The sequence below is a fragment of the Octopus bimaculoides genome, chromosome 4 (genome assembly GCF_001194135.2).
Source record: "Octopus bimaculoides isolate UCB-OBI-ISO-001 chromosome 4, ASM119413v2, whole genome shotgun sequence".
Classification (NCBI taxonomy): domain Eukaryota; kingdom Metazoa; phylum Mollusca; class Cephalopoda; order Octopoda; family Octopodidae; genus Octopus; species Octopus bimaculoides.
The window spans coordinates 65,219,180-65,237,794 of record NC_068984.1 but is presented as its reverse complement, the minus strand read 5'-3'; the positions used below and the strand labels follow the sequence as shown (position 1 = coordinate 65,237,794).

General features: G+C 31.8%; 1 protein-coding gene across 9 annotated transcripts in view; it reads left to right on the top strand.

The window, feature by feature from the left end:
* The window catches only part of LOC106882502 (bone morphogenetic protein 1), a 987,136-nt gene that overhangs the window by 250,428 nt on the left and 718,093 nt on the right, over positions 1–18,615 (top strand). For all 9 annotated transcript variants that reach the window (XM_052967144.1, XM_052967135.1, XM_052967137.1 and 6 more), the window contains one exon: positions 927–1,107. In XM_052967144.1, coding sequence (XP_052823104.1) covers positions 927–1,107 — 181 coding nt within the window. The remainder of the gene's footprint in view (positions 1–926; positions 1,108–18,615) is intronic.

Here is an 18,615-nt window from a genome sequence, read left to right as displayed (position 1 = left end):
ATGCTTGAATACCAGTGATTTATTAATTAATTTAAAAATAAAAATGATTGTAGAAATGTCTTTTGCTTTTAAAAATTATTTTATTTTTGCATGTATGTATGTGTGTATGTGTGTCTGTATGTATATATGTGCATATGTATGTTCGATTATGTGTGTCTGTATGTGAGTGCATGTTTGTGTGTATGCATATGTGTATACATGTGTATATAGTCACACACTCATTTATACACACATGTATACATGTATATGTACATATACATTGTGTGTCTGTTCCTATATATATGTTTACACATACATAATACACATGTATATGAATATATATCATAGCAAGCTAAAAACTCTGAGTAGCAAATTTTAATACTTATATGAACTCTATATTTTTATAATACTTTTGTCTCAAACTTTTTAAAGACAAAAGAAGCAAATGCATCCAACCACCTACCTATCTATCTATCTATCTATCTATCTATCTATCTATCTATCTATCTATCTATCTATCTATCTATCTATCTATTTATCTATCTAAATATACATACACACACATACATACATACAGATATATGTATATATATATATATGTACATACACACACATATACATATGTATATATTTGTGTGTATGTGTGTGTGTGTGTATGCACGTATATATATATATGTATATATATATATATATATATATATATATATATATACACATACATATATATGTACACACACATATATGCATATATATATATACATATATATACATACACATACATACATACATAAATACAAACATATATATAAACATATATATAAACATACATATATATTTGCCTCTGTAAAAATTTATGTATTCTAATGTAAATTTATTTTTAATGTTACACTTCAAACTATGGTTTAATGTGAATACATTCTAACTATTACTTATAATGTTTCTTGCAGCATGCGAATGTGTGGTTTACCAGAGCTATGGTAATTCTAGAGGAAAATTCACTTCACCCAACTTCCCGGAGACATACCCTAGAAACATTAATTGCATTTTATATACCTTCATCGGTGACTTAGGAGAAATCATCGAACTATCATTTTTGGAGTTTGATTTAAAAATGCCAGGTCAAGACAGGTAAGAATTGAAATTTTTGCCTCTACTATATCAGCTCTAATTCAAATAAAACTGTCTTCATCTATATGTGTGTGTGAGTGTGTGTATGTGCATTGATGTGTGTATACATATAATTTAGTATTCTATCATGATCTTGCTAATCTCATGTTAAAAGAGATAAAAAATATTTTTCATTTATTTGTTGATGTTCAGTTTTATATACATAATGAATAGACTATGACTTTTCTGCTAATATCTTTTCTGCTTTTAACTTAGATGTATTTTCATGTTTCTTTTCTTTATTGCCATAATGGAAAATGAATGTTTCTTAGCTTGCAGGATACTTAATTACTTTCTTATACACTCTAACACAAAACCAAAAGTTCAAAATTTTCCCTTATGCATTTTCTCATTTTTATGTCTACATAATTACTGCCGTATTATTATTATAACTTCTTTATTTTTTTTTGTTTTGAAAACATATTTATGTATTAATGAAGCATTATAATTTAGATTTAGTTTCAGGCTGAATAATCTAAGGCACATGAGGTAGAGACCTATTGACAGTGCATAATTTTCTTTGAAGCAAAGGCAGCATGATTCGTGAGTGTGTGTGTATGAGAGAGACAGAGAAAGAAGTATATATGTGAATGAATGCATATATTCATATATCTGTAATAGTTATGTATGTATTGGTTCTTCGTGTACGTATTTATGTAGCATTTTGCTTGAATGGGCATATATTTAAACAGTTGTCTATAAGTCTTTGTATGTGTGTATATAGGTATATATATTTGTGTGTGTGTATAAATACAGATATAAATATAATTATATGCATATAAAATATATCCTCAGTGTAACAATTGCATACATGCAAACACAAAGAAGTAAATATATTTAGATGGGTTTGCATATTTACACATGTTAAGCATGTGCTTTGTTGTATAAATACATTTGGGAATTGTTTTTGATATGTATATACATATATTCAATTTTAAATTTGTTTGTTTCAGTGGAGCATTAAACATACAAAAATGTATAATACCTTGCTATTTTATACCCCTTTGTTTGATGTATCAATAGCATCCACTTAACACCCATTATAATTTTAACAATGTTTTGAATCTGCTTCAATAGACAAACCCAGAATAATTCATTTTAACAATTATCAACAATGTCAATTGGTATTACATATTGATTGGAAGAGTCAAATTGCTGACAATTGTTCTACATTTGATGAAAATACAATATCAAACTTATTGGCAAGTTGTTACTACCATCATGCTCTCATCTAAGAAGTGACATATTTTGCCTTTGAGAGGTGTAAAAATGAACAAAGACAGAAAGAGAGAGAGAGGGAGAGAAAGAGAGAGGGGGAGAGAGAGGGGGGAGAGAGAGAGACAGAGAGAGCAGAAATTGTTGATAAATTATCACTCAAAATAGAATTTCATGAGTGTAGATTTGTGTGTTGGTATGTGTCTTTATAATACTTGTGCATACATATGTATGCACATATATGTGTATGTGTGCATGCAGTTGTATATATGTATGCATAAAATTATATATGGTTTTATTTAAGCAATTGTGTTTGATATGTACACACATTCTATTTAATAAAAGTTACAGATCTTGTTACCAATATATAATCTACACTTTTATGTTGGGAAACATCTTCAGAATTTTCTCAATTAATTTCACTGTTGGAGTCATTTATTTCAGTTGTATGACATATGGATCACACTTAATTTCCAACAATGCTGTTATTGTTCTTTCTACTGAAAGCCTTTATTAAAAATCAGCTCAAAATTTAGTTGTTTAAAAAAATCTAAAATTCAAAACTTTCCTTCTGTATATATTTCTTACATATATAATATGTATCAAGAGTATTTTTTTAACATGTTGATTATTTTCCCCTGCTTAGAGACCATCAATTATAGTTTTCACTGCACTGTTCCACCATAGGATATTATTCATTGCTTTGAATTTACTTGTTTAATAACCATTTGATTGTTACTGTACAAAGTGCACACCAGCCACTCTTCCTAAACCTCCACATTTCAGGTGTGAACAGCATAATACTTCACCTCATTTTCATTATATCTGTGAACAAAATCCTTGACATCAACATCCTATAGTGACAGAAGAATCTATCTCTTTAAACAGTATTAGGTCATAGTCACTATACTTATCAAGCTATCTTACAATATTATTTCTTTACTAATGCAATAAGCTGGCAGAACCATTAGCATACCAGACGAATTGCTTAGTAGCATTTCATCCATCTTTACATTCTAAGTTCATATTCTGCTGTGGTTGATGTTGCCTTTCATCCTTTCGGGGTTGATAAAACAAGTACCAGCTGAGCGCTGGGGTCGATGTAATGGACTATCCTGATCCTCCAAAATTTTAGCCTTTGTACCTACAACAGAAAGGAATGTTACATCTTACCTACTCATTTATAAACCCTCAAATTCACTACAATTGCTTGGGGATAAAGTTCCTGATCTGATTTTTTTTTTTTTGTAGTAACCATGCATTTGTAACATACCAGACACTGAGCTTCTTCTTCAAGGCAAGAAAATACTTGAGCTCTAAATAGTTGTTGGACTTTTGAAGGACAGAAGTGTTCCTCATCTCAGCTGGAGAATACTAGTCACATATGTCTCAAATCATCCTGATTGATAAGCAGACCTTCATTTACCAACTCATTACAATCACTAACCCACTTATGTACAGTATCTCACCACCTACTCATCTACTATTACTACATCAGTTTCTACTCTGCTGAACTAAATCCCTGCATATCTGGTTCTCCTATAAATATATAATAATATTAATAACTCATGTAAGGTGGGGAGCTGACAGAATTGCAAGCACTCCGGGTGAAATGCTTAGTAGTATTTCATCCGATAAAATAAGTACTCAATTAATCAGCTGGGACGATGCAATCAAGTTGCCCCCTCCCCCAAATTGCTGGCCTTGTGCCTAAATTTGGAACCAACACTAATAAGTCATGTAAATGTGACTGATGATCCTGAAAGGAAGATCGGATACCAGTCATTCAATATGGTTTGGTGTGCTGTAAAAGTATCAAGAAGAAGCCATCAAAATGGTGCACATTCTTCCATGCAGACCCCTGAAATTCTGTGCAGATATTTTGATACGAACACTTGCACAACACAAGCAACTTGTTTGTGAGTCTCAAAGTACTATGCTTGAGAATGTCTGAGAAATCCCTTTATTTGTTGTTCAAAATAATATAAATAAAACAAATCCAACAGGAAGTTACACACTAGGTTATTATTCATATTACATATTTTACATTCTTACCATTGATAGTATTTAAACATAATGCAAACTAATAAACTGCTTATCAGTTAACTAGTCAATACTTTTATAAAATGTATCAATATATTAACTAAATTTAACATTAACATGGAAGTATGTTAAGATTTCTTTTTTTTATTTTACCTATAAGATAATATAGAGTAGGAAACTGTTATACATGGGAGAAGCTTTCTAATAGCTGTTAGTGCAGTTGATTAGAATGTTTGCCAGCTACTGATTAGAGTCAAAATAACTAGGAAGAAATTTCCATTAGGATGCACTTCTGGAGAGAAATGTGCTTAATACAGAGTAAAAGACATTATATAGAGTATATAATTTTATACAAGTTGTTGATCACTATAAGTTTATCTGCCAAGCATTTGTTTGGTTGTTGTCCAAAAGATTTGTATACATGTGTGTGTGTGTGTGCATGTGCTTGCAAGTACTTGTGCATTCTGACAGATTTGTAAGCAGTATTTTTGTGTTAAGTGAAGAAAGTCTGAGTATTTGCTCTTATCTGATATTTTATGGTTGGAATGATTTGTTTAAAAAAATATCTGTAAAGTAAGAGCTTAAAATGGAAAGCTAGAAATAATTCAATATGTTTATACAATGAAATGGTAGATTTACTAGGCACTTCTAGACAGATGTCAGCATTTAGTTTGTTGACACACAAACACATTTATTGCACTTCAAAAGCAATTCAGTGTGATAGGTACAACATAACATCCAACAGATGAGTTAGATAGCTCAAATCCATTGCTCAAAATTTATGGAAAAATTTCAGAAAGATAGAAATATTTGTATCTCATCAACACAATGTAGTGAGCTGGCAAAATTGTTTGCATACTGGGAAAAACAGTGGCATTTTGTTTGTCTTTATATTCTGAGTTCAAATTTTGTTGAGGTCAACTTTGCTTTTCATCCTTTCAGAGTTTATAAAATAGGTACCAGTTGAACACTGGGGTTGATGTACCATATTTTAACGTGTATAAGGAACCCTTTATTGTCAAAAATTAGGTTAAAAAAATATGGGTGTTACTTATTCATGGATAATATTATAATCCCATACAAAATTTTTTTTTCCAAATTTTAAGTCCCCAAAATTAGGGGATTCCTTATACACAAGGGTTCCTTATACACATTAAAATGCGGTAATTGGCTTACCCACTCTCCAAAATTCCTGAACTTGTGCCAAAGCTGGAAACCAATATTGCAGCAACATAGCAATATATTTTTATGTTTTTGGTGTGTGTATGTACGTATGTGTGTATGTGTATCTGTGTGTGTGTATGCATGTGTGTGAGTCTTCAGGGTGTTACATTCTTTTGACAAAGAAGTGTCTATTCTTGACTTTGCCAACATATTGTTCATTGAGCAAATAATCCTCTACTTAATCAGAAACAGTAGTTATTCTTGATCTCTGCTTTGCAGATAATGCACAATTCACCTATAATGTGTAGCTGACACCTAAAATCCTCTCAGACCATAAAATTGTAGATTTAATAAAGTATTGCCTAAAATGACAGAGCTCAGAATATCACTAGAAGCACTCCAACACTGACCAGCCTTAATTCTCATAAATCTCACTGGAATCAATCAAGATAGAGATATTTGCAAGTTGATTTGATGTAAATTATATATATGCAAGACAATGACATAGAACTGGGAGAAATTATGTTAACAATAGAAGCTATATGAAGTGTATATGTCCCAGATAGAGAAAGAGAGAGAGAGTGAGAGATGGGGGGGGGGTTAACAAAAATGTCATTCCCAGTGGTAGAAAAAAAATCGCTTGATGAAGATGAAAGGTTTCAAATTGCTTATAGAGATTATTACTTACTGGACCTCCACCAAAAATAGATAATAAAAAAAACTATGAATTAAATAAAGAAAATAAAGACAAACAAGGATATATAAAAAATATCTAAAAGAATCCTAAGGTTTCCAACAGGCTTGAAGAAAGAAACAGCTTCAGCAGATGATGAAACAAGACCATTGCTTTAAACAGACAAGCCACTGTAAACCATAAAAAGACAAACTACTGAATGAACTGTTGTATAGAATTTTTTTTACTACTCTGCTTGTGAACATATAAATAATTGAGCAAGATGAATTTTTCAACATGATAGCTTTGCATAGGGAAGAGTAACCATCAGTTATATCGGTGTATGTCATAGAGAAAATTCACTGAAAATCAGTAAATTTGGTTTCTCAACAGCTCTTCAAAAGACAGACAAAAGGGACTCTTGTTAAAGAATCATTGTTAAACTGCTTCTGATAGTGTTTCACAGATCTTAGAATTAATAAGCTTCTGTCTGAAAAATTTTGAAAGAAGAATATTCTATCCATAAGGGAAGAAGCAAAGTAAATGAAGAATGAAAGTCTTATCTATCTGATGCCATACACCAGCAATGTCCAAAGAGAAAAGAAGCATAATGTTTTCAGAGGGGAATGACTTATGGAGTGACACTTAGCATGGTTTCTGTCCATGTAAAAGCTGCTTCGTTATCTTCTGCTGCTTTAAAACTGGATAATAAAACAGCTGATCAATCAATCTAACATATTACATTTCGACTTTGCAAAGGTTTAAAACAGCTGATTTGGGGTTTGTATGTTACATGCTGCAAGATCTTGGCATAGTTGTTATTTAACCCAGGTTATTCTTGACTAAGAAGGTATATGAACAAAGGTATTCTGGTGAAAGATTTATCCCTTTGGATATTTAGAGTTTACTTAATTATTTAAAATGGCAAGGTGTTATAAAAGAGAGATTAGGGTGTTATTTCTAGCAGGGCAAGTGGCCACATAGAGGCTCCTCATTGGATCCTTTCAGTATGATAACATAAATCAGTACTCACTTGGAAAAATTTCAACAATTCTGACTGAAAGTGCCTTTATGATATTTATCAAACACATTACTGTTTCATATTGTAGCCTTAGACATATCCTGCCATTCTAAGTAGCTATTAGTCAATTAAAAGCTATGATGATATCAACAACAACCAGGGAAAAGTTTTATTGACATGTACAGAGAGGCTAAGAGAAAAAAGCAAAAGCAAACAAAACTATAAGATAAAAAAATATATCATAATGCAAGAAAAATTCTATACATCATCATCGTTTAACGTCTGCTTTCCATTCTAGCATGGGTTGGACGATTTGACTGAGGACTGGTGAACCAGATGGCTACACCAGGCTCCAATCTGATTTGGCAGAGTTTCTACAGCTGGATGCCCTTCCTAATGCCAACCACTCCGAGAGGGTAGTGGGTGCTTATACATGCCACTGGCACGAAAGCCAGTCAGGTGGTACTGGCAACGGCCATGCTCAAAATGGTGTATTTTATGTGCCACCTGCACAGGAGCCAGTCCAGCGGCACTAGCAACGATCTCATGCTTGCCAAATAAGATTTTTAATTTGTAGACATATTTCTGTAGAGTTGATGATTCGCATTATAACTACCCACTTTTCATGCATATATATTAAATCAGACTTCTGGTAGCAAATTGAAACTTATGCAAACTTATGCAGGCTTATGAAATATTAAGTAACCATGGGAGGAATCAGTGACTTAGTGTAAATGAAGTATACTAAAAAATAATGCCTACTCTTTCTTTTTTCAAATACATTTGTAAACATAAAGAGATACATACACATACATAATATTTACATGAAGTGCTTATTTACATACATGTATGTATGTATGTATGTATGTATGTATGCATGCATGTATGTATGTATATATGTATGTATTTACATCATATGCATATAATGTGTGTATTTCTATAGATGTGTGCATGTATGTGTATATATATATGTTATATATATCATTATTATCATCATCATTTACCTGCCACTTTCTTTGTTGGTTAGAATTGGACAGTTTGACATGATCCAATGAACCAGAGTACTGTGTCAATCTCCAATGTCTGCTTTGGTATGGTTTCTACAGTCAGATCCCCTTCCTAATGCCAACCATTTTACAGGTGTTTGAGGTGTATTTTTTTTTCATGACCCCAGTACTATGAGGCCACTAAGTAACTTGCAAAACAAAGAAGAACACAAACCTCCCTCATCTGAATGGGGTCGTAGTAGATGGAGAGTCGGGTTGATGCCAGTTGTTTTGAGTTGAAAGTGTAATACAGGGACAGAACAAGTGTCTTGCTATAGAATAGATATATGGCTACCACACATTGTATAAGAGTGGGTTGGATGTATGTATAGATGCTTACCCTATCCATGCAAGAATGAAAAAAAAGGAATATAAAAATGAAGACAGAGAGAGAGAGAGAGAGAGAGAGAGAGAAAGAAAGAGGGATTACATGTATGTTTCCCTTTATTAGTTATATATATTGCAAGTACCTTCTCATGTGAATGTTTTTAATCTTTTAAATTTTCCAGTTTTTCTCGAGATCTTTGGCAAGAAAACTACAATTGTAAGGCTTTAGTTTCAGATAACAACCTAGCTATAATAATAAGTACCATATATTTCTGAAAAATATCACGTAATTCTTATACATTCAAATATGAAAACAATTGATGCTGAATGAAGTCTTGGATTACATTTCAAGTTGACTTTGCACATTGTTCCATCGACCAAAAATTCCTAACATCAACTTACAAAGGAATTGTTTTCAGAATATTTCTTCTCAAACTCCTATTGTATTAATGAATTCAAAATTTCAGAACAATCAACATTTAGCCAACCACTGTGTAAGGGACACGAAGAAGATATTTTGGCCTTTATTTCACTAGAGAGCTACACATCTCTTTACAAATTTATGAATGGCACAGTTTTGATATCAATTTGATTTTGTAAAGTGATATCGCTATTGACTTTTGCAGTTGTTGTTTGGTTTTGTCCAGTTTTATAATGTCAAATACTCCCTGACACTTTGGCTCATATGTTTGCTCTGTTTGCAGAATATATTTCTTTTGTTGCAAATAGGCCTATTGTTTTTGATTCAGTTGGAATCATTTATCAATTATTTATGCCTTTCTGAATGCATCAACAGTAGCTAATATAGAATTCTGTAATACAAAATTTTCAGTCAACTATTATTAATAAATAAAACATTAATAAAAATAGAAATAAAAACATACACACATACAATGAACACATCATTATAAAATACAGTTGCTTGTTAGAGAGTTTGCAGAGTGGGTATAATGCATAATTCATACGCTTCTTTATGATGTACCCCAGTAAAATATTTTTGATTTTTATAGTGATGCACTGATAATATATTTCATATCTTTTCGGTAAGGTTGTCACCCTATGTTATTATAAAAAAATTCCTTTCTGTTATTTAAACAGAAAGTAGTTCACAGGAGAAAAGTCTTCATATAAAGTGCCATTTAGAAGACAAAAACAAAAATTACCGATGATCTTAATGCTAACTGTTTTTATGTTAGTACTGATGACGTTTAATTTTGTGGTAGCTGCTATCACATATTTTGTAATACTTTTTTACTAGTTTCAACTAGTGGGCTGTTACTATCCTGGTGCATCACTATTGTGGTTGTTGATTGTATTTTTTTTTGTTATTATTCTGAGTAAATCATATTTTATGAAACATGATGTGAAATGTAAATTTATTAAGAAAATGGTTTAATAATGAAAAGCTTAACATTTTATGATGCAAAGCTTAACGTTTGATTTATTTGATTTATACATTTCCTATATGACAAATGAGTAGATATATTATTATTTGTAAAGTTTTCATATTTAAATTTTCATCTTGTTCACATTCTTGTTACTATATGAATAATAATGTGAAATTTAAGTACGTATACATTTGTATTTTTGTCAGAATATATTCTAAACATGAGATTATTGCACCAAGAAATGAAGAAGTTGAAATTATTTCACTAAAATCTTCCAAGTTATTAATTACTTTGAAAATTAATTAAAATACAATATTTCTTGTTAGGAATGTTGTCACGAATGTGATAATTAACTTCAAGGAGACTATCTTGCTATGAATTGATTTCTGCCTCCAACATATACAAATATAAGAATTTGTACAATTTGATCTTTGTTAGAAAGTATACGATTTAAAGAATAAGAAAATATAAATTAGGAACATTTTGTAAAACAAAAGTTTTTGTGAAAGCTAAGATTTTAATAATATAATGGAAAGAGATAATCTGAAGTATTATTCAGTTATCTGAGGAGAGAGGAAATAAACAAGAAGGCATAGGGAAATTTTGAATGAAATCATTTTGACAAGATGTAAGATATTTATGGATATTGAGCCAATGAGTTAAATGTACAATGCTCTGTGTGGAAACAGATTATTTACAATATATATATATACATATGTATACACACATACATATACTTCTAAAATATGCATGGAACATAAAATGACCGCATAACAGAAAAGATGATATATAAAGCAGAAACAACGATGGTAATGATCTTGGAAAGCTTTATATTGACACATGACAAATAATTCACTGTAAGAACATGTTCATTAACAATCAGGTGACCATAAACCCAATTTGCAGCAGAAGTTTATTAATGCACTTGCAATAAAATATTCTGAAAGCAAAAGAAAAGAGATTAAAAAAAATTCTAGTTGATCCTCCTTGTAACTTACTCATAAAGAGGAATGGAAAAATACTTCATGGAGATTTCTATTTGACTAGTAGAGGACATGGTAATGACAATCTAGTGATAATGACTGATTTGCACATATGTGCAAATGTATGTAATTTGATTTAATGATTGTGCCCCTAACTGAAAAAGAAACGAGCAAAATGGCTTACACTTCCATAAGCATTAAATGGCTTCACTTAATCTTTCATTATAAATATGTATTACTTTCTGCCATTTTATATTGAGTATTCTTTTGTTATTGACTAAATGAGGTGTCTATTTGAATGTATGTTTTTTTTTTATTTTGTGTGTGCGTTTATCTCTCTCTCTCTCTCTCTCTCTATATATATATATATATATATATTTATATATATATATATATACATATATATAGCCTTTTGTGTCTGCATGTGAAGTTAGCTTTGTTTTATATATATATGTTTTTGTGGTCATGTCTTGTTTTTCATTGTACGAGTCTGCACATAAGTAATCATGTAAATGCATTTGTTTGTATGTATGAGTGTGTGCCAATACATATTTATTTCTACCTCCGCATAGTTTTATGTGACTACCGCTATGTGTGGCTGTATGTTTATATGTGCATGCATATGTGCGAGTGGGGTGTGTGCTTATGCATGTGTATGTATATGTTGAAATTTGTGTACTTGCCTCTACTTATTTGTTTGTTTATTGGTCTCTGATGGTCTGGAAATATTATACATCTCTATATGCCTTCATATTATTATATACATTTGTATATATGTATGTTCACGCATTTATTTATGTGTCTTGTATGTGTGTATGTATGAATATTAGTGTATTTTTATGTGCTTCAAAAAGCTATAAGCATGTAGTTGCATAAATAACACGAAGAATGGCTACAAATACATAAAATACAACAGATTACAACAAAATACAATAAATTATACAAAAGAAAAGAACTTGCATTTTGCTTTGACAGCTTCATACAAGTTCACATCTGATTAACTTAAGTAGTTTAGTAGAGTGGCGATTTACTACAATTGGAATTTAGCAGTGATGCAATTTAGTACTGTCACAACTACTTTAAGATTAGAGTTCTACAGAAATCATGCATATTTCACTTGATTCTCTACTGTCAAGTTCCTTGCAGAATGAAGTTTCACATATAAAATAAACCCATTTGCCGTCAATGTTTGTTTCAAACTCGCACAAAGTCTTGTTTTCTTAAGGTTTCTTTGAATAGATTTTTTTAATTTTTTTATCTCAGCATGAACTGATAAAAAACAAAAACCTCCCATTATGAAAAATTTGTTTTTTTTCCCTACAACTTCTACACTTTCATTAACATAATGGTACCTTTCTTCAACTGAAACATGTCTTGCTAGGTTTCTCTCTATTATTATATTTTTCTTCCAGTTCTCTTATCTAGAAATTTATTCTATTTACTCTTTCTCTGTCACAATAAATAACACTTGCTTGCTTTCATCCTATTTTCACGAAAACTCTCAGTTTTAATGAAAATATTTTTTCTATGTCCAATTGCATTGCAAAATTTATTTTATTTCTTTATATTCAGTTTTATATTTTTGTTCAGTTTATTCATTATATTATCTAAAAATTATTTTATCTTTTCTGTAAAGATTCCATACATGAGAATGAACAAATCTATTAAATGTGTCAATAATTCTTTAAAACTGAAATTTTTATAAATGAATCTTTAAATTAACATAGTTATAGAGCACAGAAAATAAAATCAGTGGGAGAGGAATTGGAAGTTTTTGAAATATATGATAAAAGAAACAGAAAGTTGTATTCATTGGTTGAGTTTAATTCTTGAAGGCAGACATACGTTCACAAAAACAATGAAGTAAAAGTACGATTTCAGAGTATAACAGAGGAGGAGATAAATAGCATTAAGCTTTTCAAAAAACAACAGCTGAAAAGAAGAAACCTGTATGCCTTTAAAGAAAAATTGCCTGTAATGATACAGGCATGCTTTTCTGTAACCTAGAGGAAATAGTGCTGCCACATTTGGCTTATATAATACAAAAGTAATAGAAAGATTCTGTCTATTCTATGTAAATGACTTGGAGATGAAGACATGCAAATGGAAGTATTTTGAAAATTGATTCAATAAATGTTACTAAATTGATCTTGATTTAAAGAAATATAGATTAGAAGAGGCTAAAACAGTTAGTTACACAGTTGATAAAAAAATTTCTGAAAATTTTTCTTTCCTAAAAAAAGAAATTAATATAACAGGTGAAGTGAAAGGAAAGCTATTAATTATAGTATTTTAAATGCATTAGTTAATGAAATAACACACTCAGTGTGATCATCACCAAGTTTAATGTACAATTTTTAATACCTTGAGCTACTGAGAGAACTTCAAAGTAATCACTCAACTTGTTAGAAATAGCTGTGAAATTTCCATCAAATTACACTCCAGTTTCATTAAAAAAGGAGACATTACTTAACGTCACTAACAGTATTCATAAAAGAAAAACTGGGTAGTAAGACCAGAAAATGCACTTTGATCATAAGTTTACTCAGTCAGGGATTAAGTGAGGATAAGAAGTAACTAAAACAGATATATCTTAGCAAAAATAAATTTCTTTGTTCTCCATATTCATTCAATATTGGTATTTGTGCACTGATTGATTACTACATCTTTATGCCTCCATGTTTGTGAGAGAAAACCACAAGAAGAGAACATGTCTTGAGCTGTTTGGGAGGTATGATTATGATAAAATGTAATTGACTAATATTTTTGGAGCAACTCATTCTCAGGAGATTTACAATGTCAGAATAGAACCAATGTGAAGTTAGTTATTGTTATCTCATCTCATTTCTTAAAACACAAGGTCGGAAAGATGTGAGAAAACACACACGCACACACACACACACAAATAACATACTATTCATATGAGAAGAGACTATATATGGAGCTGAAGTATACAGAGATGCCACAATTATATAAATACACTATGGCATTGATAGTTGGTGAAAAATAGAAATAAACGGAATTCTGTAGAATGTAATAAACCTTTGGACTGCTTACTAAATAGAATTTGAAACTGAGTACTATAAAGTGGCATATGTCACATACAAAAATATTAATATATTTTTGTAAAGTGAATGTAATTTTTTGTGATGATATTAAATATTTCATAAATTGCAGAAATATTCTGATGTAATTTTGAATTGTGAAGGGAAAATCAGCTTAAATATTTCCTCTAAGAATTATATTTATTTCAATATTACACAAACTAACAATGTTCATTACAATATTAAATAAGCCAGCAAGAAGTTGAAAAGAGTAGGGGATTGAAATCTAGATATGCAGGAAAACACTTAAAATGTGGAATTTTCTCTCAGTAGTTGTATTGATCAGTGCTGTGATAGGTTTTAAAACAAATCATTTTTCAAAGGTGTTCTAACTTAATTCAAAATTGCTTTTATGGGACTTCTGTTTTATGTTCTTCTTTTATATCAATTCAGGTGTATTTCTGCTAGAGTAAGTATTCGGTTAACTATAGTTGAAATATAGGAATGTTATTAAAAATGCAAAATATTAAACTACATAAATCAAACCTAAAATAATCCAGTAAAACTACAATGACAGATACCTCTCCTTTTGTTCTGCATACATGAGTGGAGTGTGTGTGTGTGTGTATTTGTGCATTGTAATATAGAAAATTAGAAAGACAGATGGATGATGGAAGGTTGATAAATGCTTACATGAATGAATATATAGGATGGCAATTTCAGAACATGAGTGACAAAATGGAAGGTATATGGTACATCTGTCGTGCTCCAGTTCAAACACAGTTGTAGTCAATAGATGACAATGATAATGAGTATGATATTGTTCATGTATGTTTTTTTTTCATACATTTATATGTGTTTTTAAATTCACATCATTCCTATTTATATATTCTCTTCAATATTTGCATTAATTCATTCAAATCACCATATCAGTTCATTTTCAAACATGCCAGTGAATATTGTCCTGAAGCTATGTAGTGTTATCCACCTTGTACTATTGTAGTGCTTTGTTTAATTTTGCAACTGCATGCAATACTTGTTACAACACCATGTGTGTGTACATACTCTCTCTCTCTCTCTCTCTCTCTCTCACACACACACATACATAGCATCATGTAATGTCTGTATTCCATGCTGCATGAACTGAACAGTTGGACAGGGTCTGACTATCTTGAAGACTACATTGGTCTCCAGTATTTGCTTTGGCAAGGTTCCTGCAGATGGACACCCTTCCTAATACCAACTCTTTACAGAGTGCACTGGTTGCTCTTTTCATGTCATCAGCACTAGTGACATCACTAGCAAGACAAATTCCCTTGGCAGAGTTGGGACATAGTATTAAATCAGTTTGTTTTGTGTCTGGTGTTGGGAGGTTGAAGTATGAAAGTGGGACAAAAACAGTTGTGTTGCTGGAGAGGAGATACATGGTTACCCCAGCAAGGAAAGGTAGAAATATAACTAAGATGATGTATCAAGTTGTGTACCCTGATATACACCCTGAATGTACAAGAAAGTGGATAACAGGATAATTAAGGTAGATTATTAGGAATGGCTGGGTGATGGGATAGATTTATTGGATTGGGAAAGGTGAGTGAGAGATGGTGGTGATGAGGACAGAAGTGAAAGCAGTGATTGGTGAACATGGATGGAAGGATGAGCATTACTGGGTTTCAGTTTGGGGGAATATAAGGAAAATAGGAGCAGTCATAGGGGAGGAGGTGACAGATGATAATACATAATATATATATTAAAGAATGTAGTTGTTTAAAGCTAGAACAATGTGAGAAGGTACAAAGTAAACTACAAAAGGAAAAGGAAACAGAACAAAGTTGCAGTTTTACCTTGTATTTCTATATGTTGGGTGAAGACCCCTTCCTCAGGGTATTTGAGAAAGTGGAATGTCCTGAAGAAGGGGTCTTCACCTCGAACTATAGAAATACAAGGTAAAACTGTAACCTTGTTCTGTTTCCTTTTCCTTTTGTAGCTTACTTTGTATCTTCCCGGGTTCTAGCTTTATGCAACTACATTCTTTAAAGTTATACCTCACGATGCTTCACCAACACTACCTCGTGTGTGTGTATATATATATATATATATACAAACACACATCTATCTATCTTTTTTTCTCTTTCTTTCTTTCTTTCTTCCACCAATGGATAACACATATGACAGAGGGCTGAGTGATAGAGATAAGGGTGGCATGAAAGTGAGTGATAAGGAGATAAGAAAATATCAAAATATGTGTATGTACATACATACATGTAAAAGGGTTTATATTTCTGCATACATGTATATATGTATATACATATGGTATGTGTGTATATATCTCCATGACATATCTACCTTTGTCTGTCTATCAGCACATATGTATTTCTTTTGGGGAATTCTCCAAGCACGCACATAAAGATAAAGATAATAACACGTTTTATGTGTGTACTTTGAGAGTTCCAAACAATAATTTATTTCATGTCCTCTTGTGAGTTTAGAAAATTCTTATAATGTCAACATGTGTGAGTGTGCATGTACGTGCATGTGTGCATGTTCGCATGCATGTGTGTGTGTGTATACATATATATAATAAATTAATAAAAACAGCTGTTTGCAACATTATACCATTATACTGTAAAGGAAAATTATAATCGTCAACTAAACTTGACAAGAATTTAGCTCCTATTTCTAGCAACGTAGGTGTTATTCACATCCTTAATCAAGTTTAGTTGATGACTATAATTTTCTTTTACAATATATACATATATATGTATGTATATGTGTGTCTGTATATATATATATATATATAATGTCGTGCGTGAGAAGACCCGGCAAGCCAAGTAAGATCGTTGCCAGTGCCCCTGGACTGGTTCTTGTGCGGGTGGCACATGAGATGCACCATTTTGAGCGTGGCCGTTGCCAGTACCGCCTGACTGGCTCCTGTAGGATTTTCGAGCGAGATCGTTGCCAGTGCCCCTGGACTGGCTTGTGCGGGTGGCACATAAAAGACACCATTTCGAGCGTGGCCGTTTTCGTGCGGGTGACACGTAAAAGCACCCACTACACTCTCTGAGTGGTTGGCGTTAGGAAGGGCATCCAGCTGTAGAAACTCTGCCAAATCAGACTGGAGCCTGGTGTTGCCATCCGGTTTCACCAGTCCTCAGTCAAATCGTCCAACCCATGCTAGCATGGAAAGCGGACGTTAAACGATGATGATGATGATGATGATGAATGATTTATGTGTGTGTGTGTATATATATATGTATATATTTGCACACACACACATGCACACACACACACATATATATATATCGCACATGCTCATACATCATGCCCATGTGGATATAGGCATACGAGTCCTTACATGCATGAGTGTGCAGACACACATACACACTCTCTACCTTTACCTTTCCCACCTGTACTGCTAGTTATTCTTGTGTTTCATTCTGTCTTTGATCATTCTCTTACTCCTTGTCTACCACACATTTTGAATCTTTGTCACTGCTCTATCCTCTAGATCAGTAGTTCCCAATCGATTTTTGGTCATGCCCCATCAAATCATTTCTAAAATCCTAATGCCCCCTTGTGATATTTTATTTTTGTTATTCAATATTTGGTTAATGTTTACAATATTACTTGGAAACAAAATTTTTTAAAAAATAGTGCAACAGATGTTAAAAAAATGTGTAGGAAACGAATATAAAAAAAAAATGCACGGAAAGCAACAGGGGAGGACTTCAGAAAATTTACAAGATCCAAGTTTTTCCCTCATAATTTTTAGGAAAATGTTTTTTTTTAATAAAATTTTATATAAATTCCTTTCAACCGGCATAGATTATGATTATAAAGAAATTTGTGGGAAAATCTTTTCTGAGGGGTGAGGAGAGGACCTTGGAATGTTCACAAGATTCAAGTTTTTTGCCCATAACTTGGTGACAGTTTATTGTGGATAGTGGGTGTAAATCCAAATTTTAAATATTTCTCTGAATATTGATGAATGTCTTTTACTTGCACTACTCATTTTATGTATTTTTGAATCAGTATAACTAATTGATATTTTTAGTGAAATTGTCTATCACACACACAGACACAGACAGACGCACGCACGCACACACACACACACATATATGTAATTAAAAAAAGTTCAAACAGGGAATTATTCCATTCAGTATCATGTTTATTATAGAGATTATGTAACAAATTATGCTTTACACTTCTATATTTAACTGTGCATGTATATTACCTATTTTTGCTTCTGGTGTCTTCTGCCTTTCTATTAGAAACGTTTACCTGGGAATTTACTTAAAGTGAAAAATATTGTATGCAACAGATAAGTTGTCTTAATAACATATTTCTGTGTACCAGACTTTTAGCTGTTATTTTTAGCATAACAAGTTTTCTGGTGAGGGCTTCGTTTGCCTTCATTACCTGTTTGTTGCTTCTGTAGAAACCTACGGATGCACAAACACACAAAATGAAGAAAATGAAACAAATATGGATGACTTGTTCAGAAACACTTGCAAGTGAGGAACAGTTCTCAAAAATAGCACGCAGTTGTTTCCTCCCCCCCCCCCCAA